The sequence below is a fragment of the Papaver somniferum genome, chromosome 8 (genome assembly GCF_003573695.1).
Source record: "Papaver somniferum cultivar HN1 chromosome 8, ASM357369v1, whole genome shotgun sequence".
Classification (NCBI taxonomy): domain Eukaryota; kingdom Viridiplantae; phylum Streptophyta; class Magnoliopsida; order Ranunculales; family Papaveraceae; genus Papaver; species Papaver somniferum.
The window spans coordinates 11,285,394-11,305,042 of NC_039365.1; the positions used below are offsets into that span (position 1 = coordinate 11,285,394).

The 19,649-nt window shown below is 39.5% G+C and overlaps 1 protein-coding gene across 1 annotated transcript; it reads left to right on the forward strand.

Annotated features, from left to right (window-relative positions):
• The first annotated feature begins 1,049 nt into the window (after positions 1 to 1,049).
• Positions 1,050 to 4,172, forward strand: LOC113301157 (protein HOTHEAD-like). The gene is made up of 6 exons (XM_026549924.1): positions 1,050 to 1,533; positions 1,832 to 2,473; positions 2,665 to 3,092; positions 3,173 to 3,462; positions 3,543 to 3,818; positions 3,914 to 4,172. Exons 1-6 carry the CDS (start codon positions 1,437 to 1,439, stop codon positions 4,059 to 4,061), a joined length of 1,881 nt encoding a protein of 626 aa, XP_026405709.1. The 5' UTR covers positions 1,050 to 1,436; the 3' UTR covers positions 4,062 to 4,172.
• The last annotated feature ends 15,477 nt before the right edge of the window (positions 4,173 to 19,649 follow it).

The window sequence follows — 19,649 nt, forward strand, 5'->3', positions numbered from 1 at the left end:
GCATTCCACTATGTTAGAGAATTGGTTGCAGTCAAGTCATTGGAGGTTCGTTTCTTATCTACTCGAGAGCAAATTGCAGGTATTCTCACAAAGGGTTTATCCACCGAACGCTTTTCAATTCTCAGGTTTATCAATACAACTCAGAGAAATAGTGTCTAACGATCTCATCTCTTTCCAACAAAATCCAACGCCATCAAATTAAGTTCAAAAATCCTATTAGGTTCCTTTCCATGTTCCTTTTCTTTATACTCATCACTTTTTTCCCATAATGGATTTATGGGATGGGACACTGGAGCATAAATGCACTGCCCCAACTCTGATTTTTGTTAGGTATGACTTATGAGGTTGAGAATCAACTAAAAACAATTCGAAATTCTAGAAGTCGAATCACTCACTCACCTTAAAACCAAACAAGAAAGACACCAAATTTTTTAAGGTTTCTGACTACTTTCACTCCGAGTAGTTAGCTGTTGGATGGCATTAAATCTATATCACTTTAGTTCGGTTGCCTAGTCCCTCACTCACTTTGGGGCAGTGCATTTACCTACTCTAGCTGTCGGTCAATTCGCAAAAAACGCTAAAACAAATATTTGACGTTTCTTTCTTATTTTCTTTTGACCGATTGTGTACAGAAACCAGAGTTTCCCCTGTGATGAGCTAGGCCTAGGCGGTTACAATAGTTTGTGAGGTGAGTTTTTCATGCCAGCCTCGTGTCTAGGCTGATGACTAAATGTTTATCCGTTTAATACAGACCTCGAACCCTATACCTTGAAGTTGAACGCGCCTAGCAACAAAACTACTGCAGAAGGTTGGTGCTGGATATATACATTTTTAAATATCTCTCAACCCATGCAAGTTTTTAAATTAGGTACACAGATGATGTTGAAAGTAAAGAACATGCTGGTAGATAGATGCATTAGTTGGGAGTAATTAATATCTTGGTTACAGCTTAACTCATTAACTAGCCTACAAATTTGGATGCAGAGTTGCACATATCTTATTTCCCACTTTGTTATGTCTTTAATTTATTTTTCTTTCCCATGAACATGCCACCATATTGGACCTATAAGGCTATAAACCACACTAACAGTGTCTTTTGCCATGAAAGATTTTGGTGTTTGAGAGAGAGAGAATTTAGAGGGAGTCATGAGTTTTGCACTTGAATATATTTAACTAGTTTTGAAAGAGAGTTGAAGAATCTTTAAATGAATGTATCTTGATAATGCTAAAGAAATACTAGTCTTCTTCGTTTTCGCCTATAATCTCATTACGAATTCTTTGCACTACTGGTTGGTTACTTGATCAGCTTTCTACCCAGGAGTTTATTTAAACAACCTCACTCTTCTTTTATCTCTACTGCACTAAACACAAAACGATCCAATATATAGTACTCTAATTCTTATAATTTCTTCAGTTTTCGTAATTAGTATTTAAGTATGGGTAATCTAGATATAACTTCAAGAATTTTTGGTGCACTTCATCTTCTTGGCTTAGTCCTTTTCAGCTTTCATGGATTCTGCTACTCCGAACAAGGTAACAACTAAAACCACCATTGAATTCTCTTCTTAGATTTTATTCAGGGTTCAGACAATAAATACATTCTTTAGTACAATTTGTTTCATCAAATTATTCAGACTTAACACAGTCTGAAATTTAATTCTTGTTCTGTACTATGATAGTACATAAATGGTGTTTATAGGGTGTAAGAAAAATCTGAATTTGTTAATTATTTTCATCTTGGTACCAATTTAAAGAACGTGACTACAAGAACATAGTTTAAGCAAAATACAGACTTACCGTGGCCTAAAAGATTTTAATTTTGTTTTTACAGCTCCAAATTACTCATTTGTTCATGAAGCAACGACGGCACCAAATATATCGTACTACGACTACATCATCGTAGGTGGAGGAACTGCGGGGTGTCCATTAGCTGCTACTCTCTCTTCAAACTACAAAGTCTTGTTGATAGAAAGGGGTGGAGTACCATATGGAAACTCGAACATAACAAATTTAGGTTCATTTGGCAGTGCTTTAGCTGACCTTTCTCCGGCTTCACCTTCGCAACGTTTTATATCAGAAGACGGGGTGATTAATGCTCGTGCAAGAGTTTTAGGTGGTGGAAGTTGTTTAAATGCAGGGTTCTATACGCGTGCTGGAACTGAATATGTTAAGACCGCTGGTTGGGATGGAAGACTTGTTAATGAATCATATCAATGGGTTGAACGGAGAGTGGCTTTCGAACCACCAATGTTGGAATGGCAAACGGCTGTTAGAGATGGGTTACTTGAAGCTGGTATTTTGCCTAATAATGGATTTACTTATGATCACATGAATGGTACTAAAGTTGGTGGCTCAATCTTTGACCGTGATGGTCATAGACATACCGCAGCTGACTTACTTGAATATGCCAACCCCAAGGGACTTACTGTTTTATTACATGCTACGGTTCACAAAATCATGTTCAGAACCAAAGGTGCGTATGAATCTTAGCAGCAAGTTTGCTAAAGCGTGTTTTGAAAATTTCATCACCAGGACATTGGCCTTTAACTGAGTTGACTCGGTCAAGAACTGTCCGAGTCATTCTCAAACATCCACTCAGTTTTTAAGCTAGGAAAACAATTTCAGAACATGATTAAGTAATTGCATGCTTTGGGGTTAATGCAGGAAAGGTAAGACCAGAAGCCCATGGAGTGTTGTTCACCGACGCGTCTGGCGTAAAACACAGGGCCTACTTGAACAAAACATCATCGAATGAGATCATAATCTCTGCAGGTGCACTGGGAAGTCCTCAACTGTTGATGCTGAGTGGTGTTGGACCGGCTGCTCATTTGAGATCCCTCAACATTACAGTTCTGGTCGATCAACCACTTGTTGGCCAAGGGATGTCTGACAATCCTATGAATGCCATCTACATTCCTTCCCCTGAACCAGTTGAGGTTTCACTTATACAAGTTGTGGGCATTACTCCATATGGAAGTTACATTGAAGCTGCAAGTGGCGAGAATTTTGCTTCTCAGGCCATGGAAAATAATAAACCCCAAGCAAATGATGATCTACCACGACAACGGAATTTCGGAATGTTCTCACCTCAGGTACCTGTTCTATACCCTAAGTGGCTCGAATATTTCGAAGTTTTGCTCCGCTAACTGATCTTTCTCTTAATTTTGTGAAGACTGGACAAATCTCAATTGTGCCACCAAAACAAAGAACACCAGAAGCAATAGCCAAAGCAGTAAAACTAATGAACGAGCTTGATTCAAGAGCATTTAGAGGAGGGTTTCTACTTGAAAAAATTATGGGTCCTTTATCAACTGGGCATCTTGAACTCAGAAGCAAAAATCCTTATATCAACCCCATAGTCACTTTTAACTACTTTAAGGATCCAGAAGACCTTCATAGATGTGTTCAGGGCATTCAAACCATCGAGAGAGTAGTCGAATCAAATGCATTCTCCAAATTCAAGTACTCTATTCTGAAAATGTTTCTTAACTGTAGTTGTGCGCACAGTACTTGAAACTGATTACACTGTAAATTTGTTGCAGGTACCCATACCTTACTTTGCAACAACTCCTAAACATGACAGTTGGGTTTCCAGTAAATTTGCTTCCAAAGCACGACAACACGTCGACATCGTTGGAACAGTACTGTAAAGATACAGTGATGACTATATGGCATTACCATGGAGGTTGTCAAGTTGGTATGGTTGTTGATCACGATTACAAAGTTCTTGGTGCCGACGCACTTCGAGTTATCGATGGTTCGACATTTAATTACTCTCCTGGTACAAATCCTCAAGCTACAGTTATGATGCTTGGCAGGTAATTAGCACCATTATTACAATTTCACCAGGACTATTTCAACTAAGCTCTCGATCTTAATTTGATGTAAATTTTTTTTTTCTTTTTTGATGCAGGTACATGGGGATTAGAATGTTAGATGATAGGATTACATCAGAAGGATCTGCAATTGATACTGAAAGCATCAAGAACTTCAAGCATACAGCTCAAGGAAAAACATTTGAAGGAAAAACAAAAGTGGAAGTCAATCTTAATTACAAGTAATTAGAGATGTATTTGGCTAATTAATGATTTTTAGATGAACTTTCATCAATTAGTACTAATTTAAATTCAACATTTGCTTGTTCCATTAATCAGAAAGTAAAAGATTTACTACTTGCTTGAATGAATTTCTTTAGCCCAGTGTATTGGTTTCAGCTGTTACGTTTATCAGTACTTTGATAATTCACCATCGAATTCTGCTCTAATTGGACTGAAAAATATATGTTCCGTTAAGCTGAAACATCCGAGGTAATCAGAATTGGACTGGAAAGTTGAGTATGAGATTTACCGTGTGTGAAAATTTTCAAATGAGAAGAAGAAACTCCAGCGCTAGCAGATACCAAAACCAAATTCAAATTGTCAAGTGTCAATCACAACATTAATAGGCTCTGATGAGGCATCTGATGGATGTTATGCTATCACTGGAGAAATGCCAAATTAACCACCTGGAGCTCCAAGAAGGAGCTTTGAAGTGATAACAGACAAAAAGGACACTTAAGAACCAGAGGTCACTCTTCCTGCAAGGTCTCTCTTGAGCACGAAATTATACACAAGGAGATTACTCAGAATCCGAGTCTTCTCCGGAAGTAATGTTGAGGAAGACAAAAGTGATCACTCTTTCCAATGTCTGTAATTGCTCCTGAGAAAGAAATCAGAAGGGATTTTTAACAAACTGCCACGCTTGCAAATCCCGATTCAAGAAAATGCTACCGTTTTTTTCAGAATTTATTAAATGCCACAACCGTTAGATATTCCGTCAGGGCCCACTAACTCGGTCTATAATCATTGAAAAAGTCAATACAACGTGTCAACATTACCTAACTACCCTTGAATTCGTGTTGGTCCAAACTCGACAATGACTCACACTATTAGGTCGATTTGAATTAGAGATGAAATCTTTGTTGAAATCTCTTTCTCTTTCCTTTCTTCTCTTCCTTCTCCTTCTTCTTTTTCTCCGGCGTTCCAGAGATGAAATCTCTGTTGAGAAAACCTTGCAGAAAATTAGTGAAACCAATCAACCGAGTGTGGTGCTGATGAGTTCATAGTTGGGTTTGGTTAGAATCCACGATTGAGTTGAAGCGAAGTGTTTCTGTGAAGGTTAGAGTTTGATGTTGAGTTTATTTGGAATTGATAAGCTAAACGGGATGTTAAAAGATGAAGATCAAAGGGTTATTGCTAAATTGAAGTTGTAGTATTGTCTTGAAGAAGAATTGAGATGTTAATGAAATTGTGAAGAAATTAGGGTTCCTGAAATGAATTTCGAGATTCAATTAAGGGTGAATAAGAAGGAATTAAAGGATGGGTTGAATAGATTGGAAGATTTTGATGGATGAATTGAGTTTGATTGAGAGAATAGAATATTTGGGAATTGAATTAGGGTTGGTTAAGAACTGATGTTGATGGACGAACTGAATTGAGGGTTTAGATGATTAATTGGAGGTGGGTTTGATCTGAATTGAGAGTTACGGTTGGAGACTAGCTTAAGTTCAATAGTTAGAGTTTGTATTTGGAACTCAGATGAATTATGAAGTTATCTGGGATGAACTGGCTGGTGCTTGAGTAAATGAGTTTGAGGTAATTGTTCTTCTCTATGAATTTAGTTTAAGTTGTGCAGTTTTGTTGTTGAATTTATGGACTTATCTATAGACAGTGAATTGAGATGGATAAGATGAGTATGGTGGTTATGACATGAAGTCATGAGTACAGTTTAGGTTGTCTAGAATGGATTGAAGTTCTTTTAGATGAATGTACTCATACTAATTCTGATTTTAGACCAACCATGAGACAAGTCGTGCAGTATCTTAATGGAGATGCTGCTCTACTTCAAACAGAATTATGGGTCCTTGATATGAGCGATACACTGAGTAAAGCATTCTCGCGAGTAAGCATGGGAGACTTATACCCTTGCTCTGCATCATCATCCACCCACAATGAGTCAGTGCCATCTGGTTCCCGTTGATTTGTGTTAAATGAATTCTTCAAACAGCAACCAAGGAATTGAATCGGGGGTTTTGATGTAATCTGAAGATGGGTTTTTGCCCAATTTGGTTTTGATCAAATGGTAGTCATGAATTACAGGAGACGGTGGCTGAGATTGGGTCTAATGGCAGTTGTTCTTGGGTCATTGTAAGAGTGGTGAGAATCAAGAAGATGCTTGTAAGAAATTGCTTATATGTAAAAAAGATATATAGTTCCACTGATACTGGTAGAGGGGAGCTGCATTGCAGTCAGTTGTGGCTAGTGATACTGGAATTGTTGTTCGAGACAAACTAGCATAAGAACTTCTCTAAGCAAAATTTAGTTCAACAAACAAATCAAAATGTCGGTAGTAATGGAATCAAGTAGATCTAGTAGATATGCTGCTGATGTTGATTCAAGTTCAAACAAAGTGGGTTCTTGGGTTCTAGAAACGAAACAGATGTATGTTTGCTCAACCACCAGCATTCTTCTATCCTACTGATGCCTTGCAGTTTGCTAAAATCTAAGTGTATGATTAATTGAATAGAAATGATCCCATCTTTGGAGCCGTGTTAGATTGAAGACATGATAGAGTGAATAAATCAGTTTTATGTGAATTTGATATGCCACCAGCAGAACGCATGTAGGTGTTTGCTGAATTGCTTGAACCACCTGCTTCACTCGAAAATCAACAATCGAGTTCTTGTTGCGGCTGCCTGTTGACTGCCATGGCTGGATGTATTTCTGGAGTGGATGAAGTAGACTACAAGGGTTTTGGAATTCAGTAGAGTTTTGGACAGATATTTCAAGTCGTGAAAATAGTTCTAAATGAGAACTTGTCGCTGCTGTTTTTAAGGGAGTGGTGTTGTTGGTTATGAAGATACAGAATGAATTTGATGGTGCAATGGAGGCTTGAATCGGTGTTGGTCTAGGCTTGAATCCGTGTTGGTCCAAACTCAGACAATGACTCACACTATTAGGTCGATTTGAATCAGTCCTAGTTAGATGGTTTGGGGGTTAAATGTCTTTTACTAGGGCTGATTTACTGCCATGTAGGCACTAACGACAGTTAACCGTTTTCTCAAAAAAACGGGATAGAAAAGGTCAAATGTGTGGCATTAAATAAACTCTGAAAAAAACGGTGGCATTTTCTTGAACTGCAAATTGGAAGTGTGGCACTTTATTGGTGTCAGCGCAACTCTCATATCCTGATAGTACTAATACATGTTTAATGAATATATCACAAAAATCGAATCATATACCTTCAGTTCATAAAGATGCACAACTAAATAATCAAAACGCACCAAGTGCCAAGGCATTTTATTTTTACCTAAGTTTAATGAATACATATTGCCGTCACAAGAATTTTATCTTTCATCTCCGTTCATCTTCTCCGATGAGATTTCAATCACCCTTTTTTCAATCTTCAAGAATTTTTCCAAGATGTTTTTCTTTCGCTGGTGCTTTTCTAGTTCTTCTGAAGTGACCGTAACCTCCTGACTTCTCCGCTGCACAAGGACGTAAGCTTGTTGAGCTTCCTTCCACTTGGGGCCGAGTCTTCCAGGGAGTGTCATCTCCTGACTTCTCCGCTGTCCAAGGACGGAGTCTTTTGATATTCCTTCCCCTTGGGGCCGGGATTTCCTGGGAGCTCTTCAGATTAGCCTACTGTTTGTTTTCCTTTACAATGGCAGGAAACCCACCTCATTCTCTTAATCTTTATCTAGTTCAAACTGATTTCTTTAAGCTATCCGAGGCAACAATTTGTGTAGAAGCAGATATCGAAAGCATCCCAGCAGCTATGAGATTACGGCTAGAAGATCGGGAGGTTAACATTCTGATTCGAGTAATTCCCACTGGGAATTTGGATAAAATTAAGTGTTCTTTGGTGACGGTGCTAGAAGAAAATAGTGATGGAGATCTTGTTAAAACAACCAATGAAACAGACCGAGATTCTTACAACTTACATTCTCCCTCAAAGGATCAGGGAGAGAATCAACAATCATTCTCTAAAGATCACGAAGAGCTCTTTCACTCTCCAGTAAAGAGTCAGGCGAATGATGATGAAGATCCGAGCAGCTCTTTCAGATCTCCGGCGACATCAGAGAGACCTAGTTTCAGAATGAACAATAGAGATGATCCCACGTCAGGAGGGCAGTTTAGTAACCAATTTGAGTTTCTTAATGATATTAGAGATAATAATACGGTCATAACTAGGGAGGAGGTGAGTACAGATGGAGACGTGCTAGGCAAAGAGATCGAGGAAATGGTCAACAACAGCTCAGAACATCAGAAGAGCATTAATGAGCTTGGGAATTCTCACAACAAAGAGGGAGAAACAGAAGTCCAACACATGGAATGGGAGATCAACACCTCCATTATCCTTCACCAAGCTATTACGTTTCGGACTCAGAGGGATATGAGGTAAACAATAATGCAGTTCAGTCAACATCTTCTCTGCGTTTAACATTTAATGCGAAAGAGATAGGACCGGGAGAACAAGGGAGACGTGATATGACAGACGAGATATGGAGGATAGTGGGTTCACAGCTACAATGGAAAATGAGGAAAAAGAATGCGGGCCGAAATTTAATTAAATATAAAAGGAAAAAGTGGCACAACAAGAAACGTCAAGTCATAGCCAATAATATTGGTAGTGAGATAAAAGAAAATGGGAATGGGCCTGGTGATTCGGGTCCCCATGATTCAATTCAAATGGATATACCAAGAACAGTAGATATCCAGGGAAATGGGCCTTCTTTGTTTGAGTTGCACAATAGAGAACCGAGTTTATACTCAGTGGAACTGGGGAATAAGAGCTCGGGAGCAGCTGAGTTGATCCAGTCCTCCTCTTCAAATGAATCAACTAAAATAAGTTCTTTTATCGAGAAACACCTCACTGCTCAAAACCTAGGGTTTCTACAAGGAGAAGAAGACGATGATCAGGACTCAAATGAAGAAGATGACGGGATAATTAGCTTGGATAAGCAATCATCGAAGCAACTACTCTCTGAATTGAAAGAGAAGACGGATATCCTCATGCAAGCTTTCACAACAATCGGAGCTGCTGCTAAAGGTAGAGAACAAGATCTTGTCAATTTAGCTTCAAAAATAGTGAATTTTCATGAAAGAGATCCAATTCCAGTCGAAATTTCACTTAGAGAAAGAATTCAGGAAGATGAACCAGTCCTCGGGTCAGTGGAAACTCGAGGAAAAGAAGCTCAAAAATTGGGGTCAAAATCTAGGAGCAAATTTGAGAGAGAACAACATAGAATTCAATGGAATGGTGAACCAATTGATATATCTATGGGGAGGGGAAAGAGAAACGGCGGCAGCAAAGGGGTAATTGGTTCACATGGATAATAACATTCTATCCTGGAACCTTAGGGGCTTTAAGGCTGAAGGATGGACAGAAATTTTAAGATGATGGCAACAGAGAAAATTTCTTTTGTGTTTTTGCAAGAGACTCAGATTCAAGACATTACTGCTAACAATATTAGAGAGTTTTGGGGTGATGACAACTTCAAATGGATGCATTATCCAGCAAATGGAAGGTCAGGTGGGATTTTAACTATCTGGGATGACGAAAATTATGAAGTAATTGATGATTTGCAAGGTCCTTGTTCTGTTTCTATCCTTATTAAGAATAGGGGTGATGGAAAAATCTGGAGCCTTTCCAATATTTATGGTCCAACTGGAAGAGGCAATAAGGAAGAAATGTGGGATGAGTTATGGGACATCATAGGGTATTGGAATTTCCCCTTGGATTCTAGGTGGTGATTTTAATTGTATTAGACTGATGGAGGAGAAAAATAAGCCAACTTCAAGAACGAAGGATATGAAGCAGTTCAACAAATTTATCAACAAGGCAAATTTGGTAGATCTTCCGCTCCGTGGAGGAAAATACACTTGGACAAGTAAGAAATTCAATCCCACTTTAACTAGGTTGGATAGATTTCTTTTCTCCGTAGAATGGATGAATATATATCCAGATATGACACAAGAAGTGTTGGTGAGGCCGGCGTCAGACCACGCACCGATTACATTAAAATGTGGTCCTCAGAGAATTGCAAGGTCCCCATATAGGATGGAAAAGTATTGGTTGTTGGAAGATTCATTTTATGAAGTGTTAAGGTTCTGGTGGAATCGTTTTCAGTTTAAAGGTTCGGCTAGTTTTGTATTTGCGAAGAAACTTCAGAGCTTAAAGCCAATTCTCAAAACTTGGAGCTCTGAGAAGTTCAAGTGTTTAGAGAAAAAGCTTGCTTCATATGAAAATGGCATTTTGAGGCTTGACAGGAAAGAAGAGGTGGACGGTCTATCAATCTCAGAGCATAATGAAAGAATAGAGTTGTGTGGAAAACATAAGGAGGTGTCCCATCAATTGAGACAAAAATGGCAATGTAGAGCAAAGGTGAACTGGATAGCAAATGGCGAAAGAAATACATCTTATTATCATGTGGTGGCCAACGGTAGAAAGAAGGAAAATTGGATTCATAAAATCCAAGTAGGAGATGTTGATTTTTTTTCACAAGCTGAAATTGAAGATGAAGCGAGGAAGTATTATTCACATCTGTATACTGAAGACCAGAGCTGGAGGCCGAAAGTTGATAACTTGAACTTCCCTTCGATTTCGGAAGAACAAAGAATAACCATGGAGCGGCCTATAGAAGAAGAAGAAATTTTAGGTGTGATTAAAGGTCTAAAACAAAATAAATCTCCTGGCCCCGACGGGATGCCAAATGAATTCTACAAAGCAACATGGGATATCATTGAGAGAGATTTTATGGCAGTGGTAAAGGAATTTCAAAATGGGGGAAGATTGGATTGGCATTTGAATTGCACATTCATTTGCCTAATCCCAAAGAAACCGGGAGCTTCTTCTTTTAAAGACTTCAGACCTATTAGCTTAATAGGGGGGGTTTATAAGATTATTACTAAAGCTCTAGCAAACAGATTGAAGGTGTTGATTCCAGATATTACATCTCACTGTCAAAGTGCGTTTGTTAAGGACAAACAGATCCTTGATAGTGTTCTCGTGATGAGTGCATAGACTCGAGGTTGAGATCAGGAAAAGCGGGGTTTGTGTGTAAAATTGATATTGAGAAAGCGTATGATAGAGTGAACTGGGGGTGTCTAGATTATATCCAAGATAGATTTGGTTTTGGTCCTAAATGGAGAAGGTGGGTTCAAGGTTGCTTAAAGACCACACATTTCTCGGTTTTAATCAATGGGAAGTCCACTGAGAAATTTAAAAGCTCGCGAGGGATTCGCCAGGGTGATCCCCTGTCACCCTTCTTGTTTCTGCTAATTGTGGAGGTGTTGTCGAAAATGCTAGATCAAGCCAAAGAAATGGGACTCATCACAGGCTTCAAAGTAAGTGCAGAAAGTGAAAATATCACGCATTTGCAGTTCGCAGACGATACTTTACTAATGGTGGACGCTAAAATTGAAGAAGTGGAAAATCTCAAGGTTATACTAATGTGTTTTGAGGCAGTTACTGGACTCGAGGTGAATTTGGCTAAGAGTAGCCTTATGGTGATCAGTAAGGAGGTTGTTGATATGGATTTGGGTTCTCAAGCAGCTAGTGTCTTAGGCTGCTCTATAGGTACGCCTCCATTCTCCTACCTTGGTTTGCCTTTAGGGGCTAAGGCTAGGCAGCAACAAATTTGGGATCCGGTTCTCGAAAAGATTCAGAAGAGATTGGCTCTGTGGAAGAAAAAATACATGTCAAAAGGAGGAAGGCTTATTCTCATCAATACCACTCTCTCTAGTATCCCAATTTACTTCTTATCCTTATTTGCTATTCCCGCAACTGTGGCAAAAAAGATAGAGAAATTATGTAGAGATTTTTTATGGGGTGATACGCAAGAGAAAAAAACATTTCATTCTGTGGGATGGAAGAAAATTTGTAGACCGAAAGCGAAAGGGGGATTGGGGATACGCAAAATTAAGCTTACAAACAGGGCTTTGCTAGCAAAATGGATATGGAGATATGCTTCGGAGAAAAAACATCTATGGAGGAAAACTGTTCATCAAAAGTACGGAGGAAATGAAGAATCTTGGTATCCAGATCATGTTCGTACTTCACATGGCACGAGCTTATGGAAAGGTATTATGACTGCTCTCCCTCCTGTAACCGTGAATTCTCATATTACTGTGAATAATGGAGAAATTACTAGTTTCTGGAAGGAAAACTGGTGCGCAACAATTCCATTACGTGATAAATTTCCTAGAATATGGAAACTTTCTACCTCTAAGAATGCAACTATAAGCGAGGTTCTCCATGGGACATCCTCAAACTCAGCTTGGAATTTGGGTCTCAAAAGGAACATGAAAGATGAAGAAATTGCAGAGGTTGTGCAATTGGTGCATGATATTGGCAATGCAGAAATAATATCCAATATTCCGGATCGTAGAGTTTGGCTTCACTCGGCTACAGGTGAGTTCTCTGCTAAATCGTGCTACAATGTTCAAATTGAGGAGGCATACCAAGAAGAAATTCACTTCACAAACCCCCATATTTTGTGGAATGATATAATCCCTACAAAAGTATCCTTCTTCATTTGGGCTACACTATGGAATGCTTCACCTACTATGGATGTATTGGTAAGACGAGCAGTGGTACCACCAACAACGGATATTAGATGTAAGTTGTGCCTCATGGAGGAGGATACTAACAGCCACATTTTACTTCATTGTTCCTTTGTTTATGAGGTGTGGAGCTACTTTCTAAGATACACAGGAATGAATACATCGATGCCTTTCACGACAGGGATGTGCCTTGATGGGTGGACAAGACAGTGTGGCCTAATGTCAGGCATAACTTTATTTGGAATTGCCTTCCGCATGCTATCTGGTGGGCTGTCTGGTTGGAGAGGAATAAACAATTCTTCCATAATAAAAGCCAAAATGAAGCCGACACAATTACTGCGGTCAAAGCTCTCTTGTATCAGTGGGAACTTCCATCCAAAGTGTTCGGTGGATTATACTTTGAAGATCTGGTGGCTAGGTGGGAGGAAAAGCTTTATCCGACGTGACTGGGATGGCATTAAGCTGGTGTATGTATTGTTTGTGCGCATGAGCTCTCCTAAGATGATGCTTGTTAGTTTATATACTGTATTGTTTATCTTTATTTTTTTTCCATGTAATTCTCTGTAATTTATGCCTCCTCGGCATCCGGTTATCAATTTTAACCCCTCTTTTCAAAAAAAATATTGCCGCTATTGCTCTTCCATTCAACCGCTATTGTAATTCTCTGTAAAATGATCTCTTCAAATTCAAATTCATCAACCGCTATTGCTCTTCCATTCAACCAAGACACCATTTCTGTTAACGTGTCAAAAAACTTGATATCCTTGTGCACCAAATACCAGTCTTCCTCAAGCACCCATACACTTAAACTCCTCTCCGTATCCTCGATTCTTGCATAACAGATCAATCCTTCAGATTCCTCAAGATAATGGATCATATACTCACGCACAACATCCATGGCAGGCAAATTAATCAACCTACATTCATTACCACGGATTTCATGATTGTTTCTGTTAATACTGAAAGCTAAAATATTGCCATGATCCTTTTTCAACCAGTAAAAAAAACCATTATCAGTAACAAAATGGCCAAAAGAAGGGAAATCCCAAGTAAAATATTGGGGACGTAAAACCTCATAGATATTCCATTCACCCAAATCAGAAGAAAATATTGCAACTTTAAATTCTGTAGCTGCAGCTTCAAATTCTGGTATGCATACAACCTTATAACTCACAGAATCACATTCATTACTACATAAGAAACCCGTTGCCATAAAACCCAAACCGATTGATGGCAGTAATGGTGGAGGAAATGAAACCCATTTCTTTGTGAGTGGATTACAAACAATATATCTACTCTGATTTGATAAGACTGTACTGCATAGAACCAAACCGTCACTTGAACCTAATATATCTAAATATGGTATTCCGCGGTAATTGTAATTTGGGAAAATTGGACTCAGAAAGCTAAAAGAGAATCCATTCCGACAACGCATGCCGTACCACATGCCGCTGGCTGCCAAACGAAGGGTTGCAACAATCAACGGCTACTCTTCCATCTGAGATGCAGATATCAGTTGTCCAAGTTCGCCACCTAACGCATGGAAACTTCCGGTCCAAGGCCAAACATCACGGTTTTGCCAAAACCCTAATTTTGGCCGCGCCTAAAATATGTCAAAGCCATGTCGGCCCTACCGCATGCCGCGCTGCCAAACGAAGGGTTGCAACAATCAGCGGCTACCCTTCCATCTGAGATGCATATCTCAGCCGTCCAAGTTCGCCACCTAACAGATGGAAACTTCCTTCCCAAGGCCAAACATCACGGTTTTGCCAACATCCTAATTTTGGCCGCGCCTAAAATATGCCAAAGCCATGCCAGCCCTACCACATGCCGCGAGCTGCCAAACGAAGGGTTGTAACAATCAACTGCTACCCTTCCATTTGAGATGCAGATCTCAGCCGTCCAAGTTCGCCACCTAACGCATGGCAACTTCCGGCCCAAGGCCAAACATCACGGTTTTGCCAAAACCCTAATTTTGGCCGGGCCTAAAAGATGCCAAAGCCATGCCGGCCCTACCACATGCCGCTGGCTACCAAAAGAAGGGTTGAAACAATCAACGGCCACCCTTCCTCATGAGATGCAAATCTCAGCCGTACAAGCTTGCCACCAAACGCATGGCAACTTTTGGCCCAATGCCAAGCCCTAATTTTGGCCGCACCTAAACTATGCCAAAACCCTAGTTTTGGTCGCGCCTAAACTACGCCAAAATCCTATCTCGGCCGCGCCTAAACCATGCCACTAGCTGCAAACGAAAGATTGCAACAATCAACGACCACCCTTCCTCCTGAGATACGAATCTCAGCCATACAAACTTTCCACCAAACGATTTATGGCAATCTCTTGGCCACGACGCCAAAACCCTAATTTGGCCATGCCAAGAGCATGCAAGCGCTGCAACCATACGCTGGTTTCCAAACGAAGGGTTGCAACAATCTACGACTACCCTTCCTCCTGAGATGCAAATCTCATCCGTACAAATCTGCCACCGAACGACTCGTGGCAGTCTTGGCTGCGATACTAACTCTTGGTCACGACACCAACCTGGCTACGATACCTATTCTTTGGTCACGGCACCAACTTGGCTACAAAGGCTAAATCCTTTGGCCACGCCACACGTAGCAACATGCTAAACGTTTTTCACGAAAACACTCCAGATATCAAAACATGTCACAAACTGGGGGATGCTCGTCAGGGTATTGGTCTGGCGGTTTACAGCGTGCGGCGTACACTACGCCCGTTACAGGAAAGTGTCATAAGAGTGAGGCGGTTAGTAAATACAAGAATTAATGGTGAAACGTTTCTTTCATTGTGGAAACATCAATTCCAGGCGTTATCGTTACCATTTTCTTCCATTTACTCAACCGTTTCCACTTCTTACGAGACCAGGGTACGTTTCGTTGCGACTTGTATAAATAGGTCTCACCTATTTCCACCAAGGACAGGTTTTTGTCAGGAGAATACAACACTCAGAAATCACTTGTTAGCTTTCCCATCTGTTAGCTTTCCACTTTCTGATACAAGTCGTCAAACAACTACTCTTCCCGAATCAACTTTTCTGGTCTCAACACTCTCTTTTGTTCCCTCCCCAGACCAACCCTTCTCCTTCACTTTGTGACCGAAGCAAGTCTGGAACGGCCATTTCTTGGTTTAGGTCGTATTTAGGAGTCGTGGCCCGAGTCGACAACAACGGTTCATAGCCCGTATGGTACGGGAGGTAAGTCCAACCGAAACACTCGCGAATCTCCTGTAAGCGAGTTACTGTATTCCTTAAGGTGATAATTGTTTGAGGACGAACCAGACTGTTTTTAAATTCCTAGTAAAGGGCAAGGCCTGGCCAATACAAGATAAGGGTTCGGATTTCATCACCGCTCCCTTCTTGCCCGCCTTAGGAAAACGAAACCTAACGCTAACCCAAGCTTTAATATCTGATTAGAAAGAGACCTATAGGGTATCGAGCTTGTTAGGAAAAAATTTCGAAGGATATTGGTTACCTTTTAAGCAATCTCAAAGTTCATAATGGTTTCTGTAAGTTGAATGCGTGACTGCGCCGCCTTGTGATAGCGGTGAGGCCTTGGGTATCAAATCTCCACTGAGCTTCCCTCGCCTCAATTCAACTTACTTTGATTCGTATTGATTCCAGAGGGGTTTGCTTAAACTGTCTCGAATTCCCCTTCGAGATATAGAAGCTAGTCTAGAAACAATCTAAGTAGAGCCATCATGCTTTTTGTTTGCTAGATTCTATAGGTTTGATTTGGTCGAGTCAGCCTTGTTTGTGATTGTGTAGAATTCCCTTGCAATTAAGAATGTCGAACTGGTATGATAGAAGCCAATACAATGAATACCGACCTGAATTTGAATATGGACATCATCAGTATTATGACCATATTGAGAATAGTGGCTGGGGACGCCAACCTTTTCAAGGTTATGGTTCATACCATGGTGAGCCCAATTACTATCCACACGTGCATCAGTCATACGAGCAAGAAGATTATAGTACTAGTTCTTCGTCTCTAGAGGATACAATCAAACTATTGAAAAGTAGTCCTTATTATGATCCTTCATTTCCTATTCCTTCTCTAGAAGAGACTCTCAGGAATTTAGCTGAGTCATCACGTCAGTTAGCTGAATCGACGTATAAATTAGATGAGGTGAATAATGTAGTTATGGACGAAAGAACTGCAACAACAACTGAATCTGTAGAAGATATCCTCAATAGATTAACTCAAAACTTAGATCCTACACTAAGGGAACTTTCTTTGGAAGAGACCCTTGAGAGGATAGCTGAGTCGACACGTAGACTTGAGTTAGAGACGAACGAAAGTATTGCTCGAAATAACTTGAATTTCCAATATAGTGTATCCAATAATACCCTTGAGAATGAAGATAGTTTTTCACATAATCAAGATAACGAGGTTATAATTGGTAAAACTACTTATTTAGATAAGGTTCAATCATCTTCGTTTATGATGATGAGGATAGTAGTGATGAAGAATCTGAAATATGTAGGCATAGTGATCAGGAATCTAGTAATCCAATTGAGCTTTATAGTGATTATATTATTTCTACTTCAAATCCAAATAATTTTTATGATTATTCACCTATTCAAGAGGACGAGGATTTGATTAGGAATACCACCGTTTTAGACGATGTAGTATTTCCTTTTGATTACGAAGCTGATAGTGGTTTAGAGGAACGGGTTTATTCTGAAAATGTTGTTTTAGAGTCTAGCGACTTAGAAACAATAGTCTTGGAAGAAGAAGATAGACCCGTAGAGATGAGTAAAGCTGCACTACCTGATAATAACTTAGAAGAATCTCTTGAATATTTTAAGGACTCTGAAGATACGGAAATTCAAGAAATAATTAGAGGTCTATCTAGAGACACTGAAAACTCTAAGTTTGGGGGTGATTATCACTTTCCTAGTGCTTTACCTTTAACTCTCAGAAAGTCCCCTCACATAGGACTTGATATCCATGCCTCAACCATCTTACAAGATTATCTTCATACTAGGTTTCCCGAACCTAATGATGTCCTGAAAAAAGTTCAGTCGTTAGAAACCCATCCTCTGGTTGATATGGTTTGCCCAGGATATGATACCCAGATTGACTTTGTTTTCTCACCAAATAGTTTTCTTCCAATTGTGGGAACGTATAGATTTACAATGTGTCACTTATTACGTTCTGAGACTAAGCCTAAGTATTTTAGGAAATTAGAATCGACACATTTGCTTCAGAATGACCACTACTCTGACTGTGGTCAACTATGTAAGTCATACCTAATTGACTTAGAGGATCCTAAATTATTTAGGTTATTTTGTGATTCCAAGTTCTTATCTGAGTTTTTCCAGACTCTAGGACCTAATAATTTGGATCCTACCTATGATAAAATGCATCCGAGGAAAATAGTCTATTTAGACCCCTTCATAGAACCTGAACCTGAACCGCAATTAGCGATAGTTATCCAGAAACTAGGTAAGGGCATGCTAGTCTTGTACATTTTCTTGGATCACTGCAGTTTCCTTTTGTCAGCTCTTTTTGGTTTTAAAGACCCACAGTTATTTCGGCTACTGTTATACGGTTCGAGTTGACTAATCCTTGCTTAGTCTGGCTGAAGACTTTAAACTTAGCACTTCTTGGGAGGTAACCCAATATTCATGCGACATGGTAATATCTTTCCTTATCTCTTTTGCTTCAAATGGTAACAGTTTCTCCTTGTTCATGCTTTTTTTTCATCTTTAGAACATTGAGGACAATGTTAGATTTAAGTTTGGGGGTATGGGAGAAACTTTTTAGTTGCACTTTTGAAGCTTCTAGCGTCACATGGTATCCGGTTAGCTAAGTTTACACATTGTTTCTCACCTAAAAGATAGAAATTGGAATGCTACAGATAACAACTTATTGAGACATTAGAGAAAAAGACATTGAGATCCTTGAAATTCAGGAGAGAACTTGTTCTTTTTAGAGGGTAACCGTGATGGACCTAACCATACATGACGGAAAGGCAAGTAGGTCAGGAAATGCCAGAAAGACAAAGAAACCTCACAATGTAGTCTTAGTTACTGGATTGCGACTCTCTCTCAGTAGAAACTTATCATCATCAACAAGCGGAGCGACATCAAAATCTATGAAGAAAGTGAAGACGTTTTAGGTTTAGAAGCAACAATAGAAGAGAATAATTCAAAAATCAAAGTTGAAGTTATAAGAGCAAATGATATAAGTTGTTAGGATCCATGATACCAAGACATCACAAGTTGCGAAGATCCAAGTTTTGAAAGTCCTTCTCTCATGGCCATGTAAATTTTTTTCTTGTAATTTTTTTATTTTAGCCATGAAAAAAAAAAAAGAATGAAAGAAAGAAAGAAAGAAAAAAAAATGAAAAAAAAAATAATAATGAAACATCATTACGTTCTTTTTGTTCAATAAGGCCATAGGGAAGAAGAAATTTATAAGTCAAGCAAGAAATCGAAGAGAAGAGTTAATTGTCAAGGTTCTATGAGGTTCGAGAGTTTATCATCAACAGTTGAAGACCGAAGAAGGCGTTGTTTCTACTGGGCACTGTGAGAGAGTTGAAGAAAGATGCATTTTGGTTGCTTTGTTAGTCTGCTTTCAATATGGCACAAGATCTTTCTAGCACTGGTTTAACTCATCACACGTAATTAGTCCAGCTGTATAGCAGATGTCCCTCTCATTTTTATCTCTCTCCTAATATTATCCAGCTGTAAAGCAGCGGACGCATCTTACAATGTTTATCTAGCTGTATAGCGGATATCTCTTTATCTAGCAGTCGTGTGGATGTGTCTCCCCTTTTCTTCAGTTAGCTTTAGAGCTGACACCTTTAATTTCTCTGGCATTCTAGTTACTTGGAGATAGGTTGAGAATATGTATGTCCTCATAACTCTTTGGATACTTGTGACCAATTAGGAGTAAAGGTTTTGTGGGTATATCTCTGGTAAGCCCTCCCGAGACTTTAACTCGGCCACTAGGGCCACCTAGGGGTTTAAAGGCTTATTTCATACGCTAAATGCAATCGACGATGCCTGCGACA

Bases quoted from the DNA above. Each gene is read 5' to 3' on its own strand.
- LOC113301157 (XM_026549924.1), top strand. From the start codon at position 1,437: ATGGGTAATCTAGATATAACTTCAAGAATTTTTGGTGCACTTCATCTT. The intron at 1,534-1,831 runs GTAACAACTAAA...TTGTTTTTACAG, and splicing joins ATTCTGCTACTCCGAACAAG to CTCCAAATTACTCATTTGTT. The intron at 3,463-3,542 runs GTACTCTATTCT...AATTTGTTGCAG, and splicing joins AATGCATTCTCCAAATTCAA to GTACCCATACCTTACTTTGC.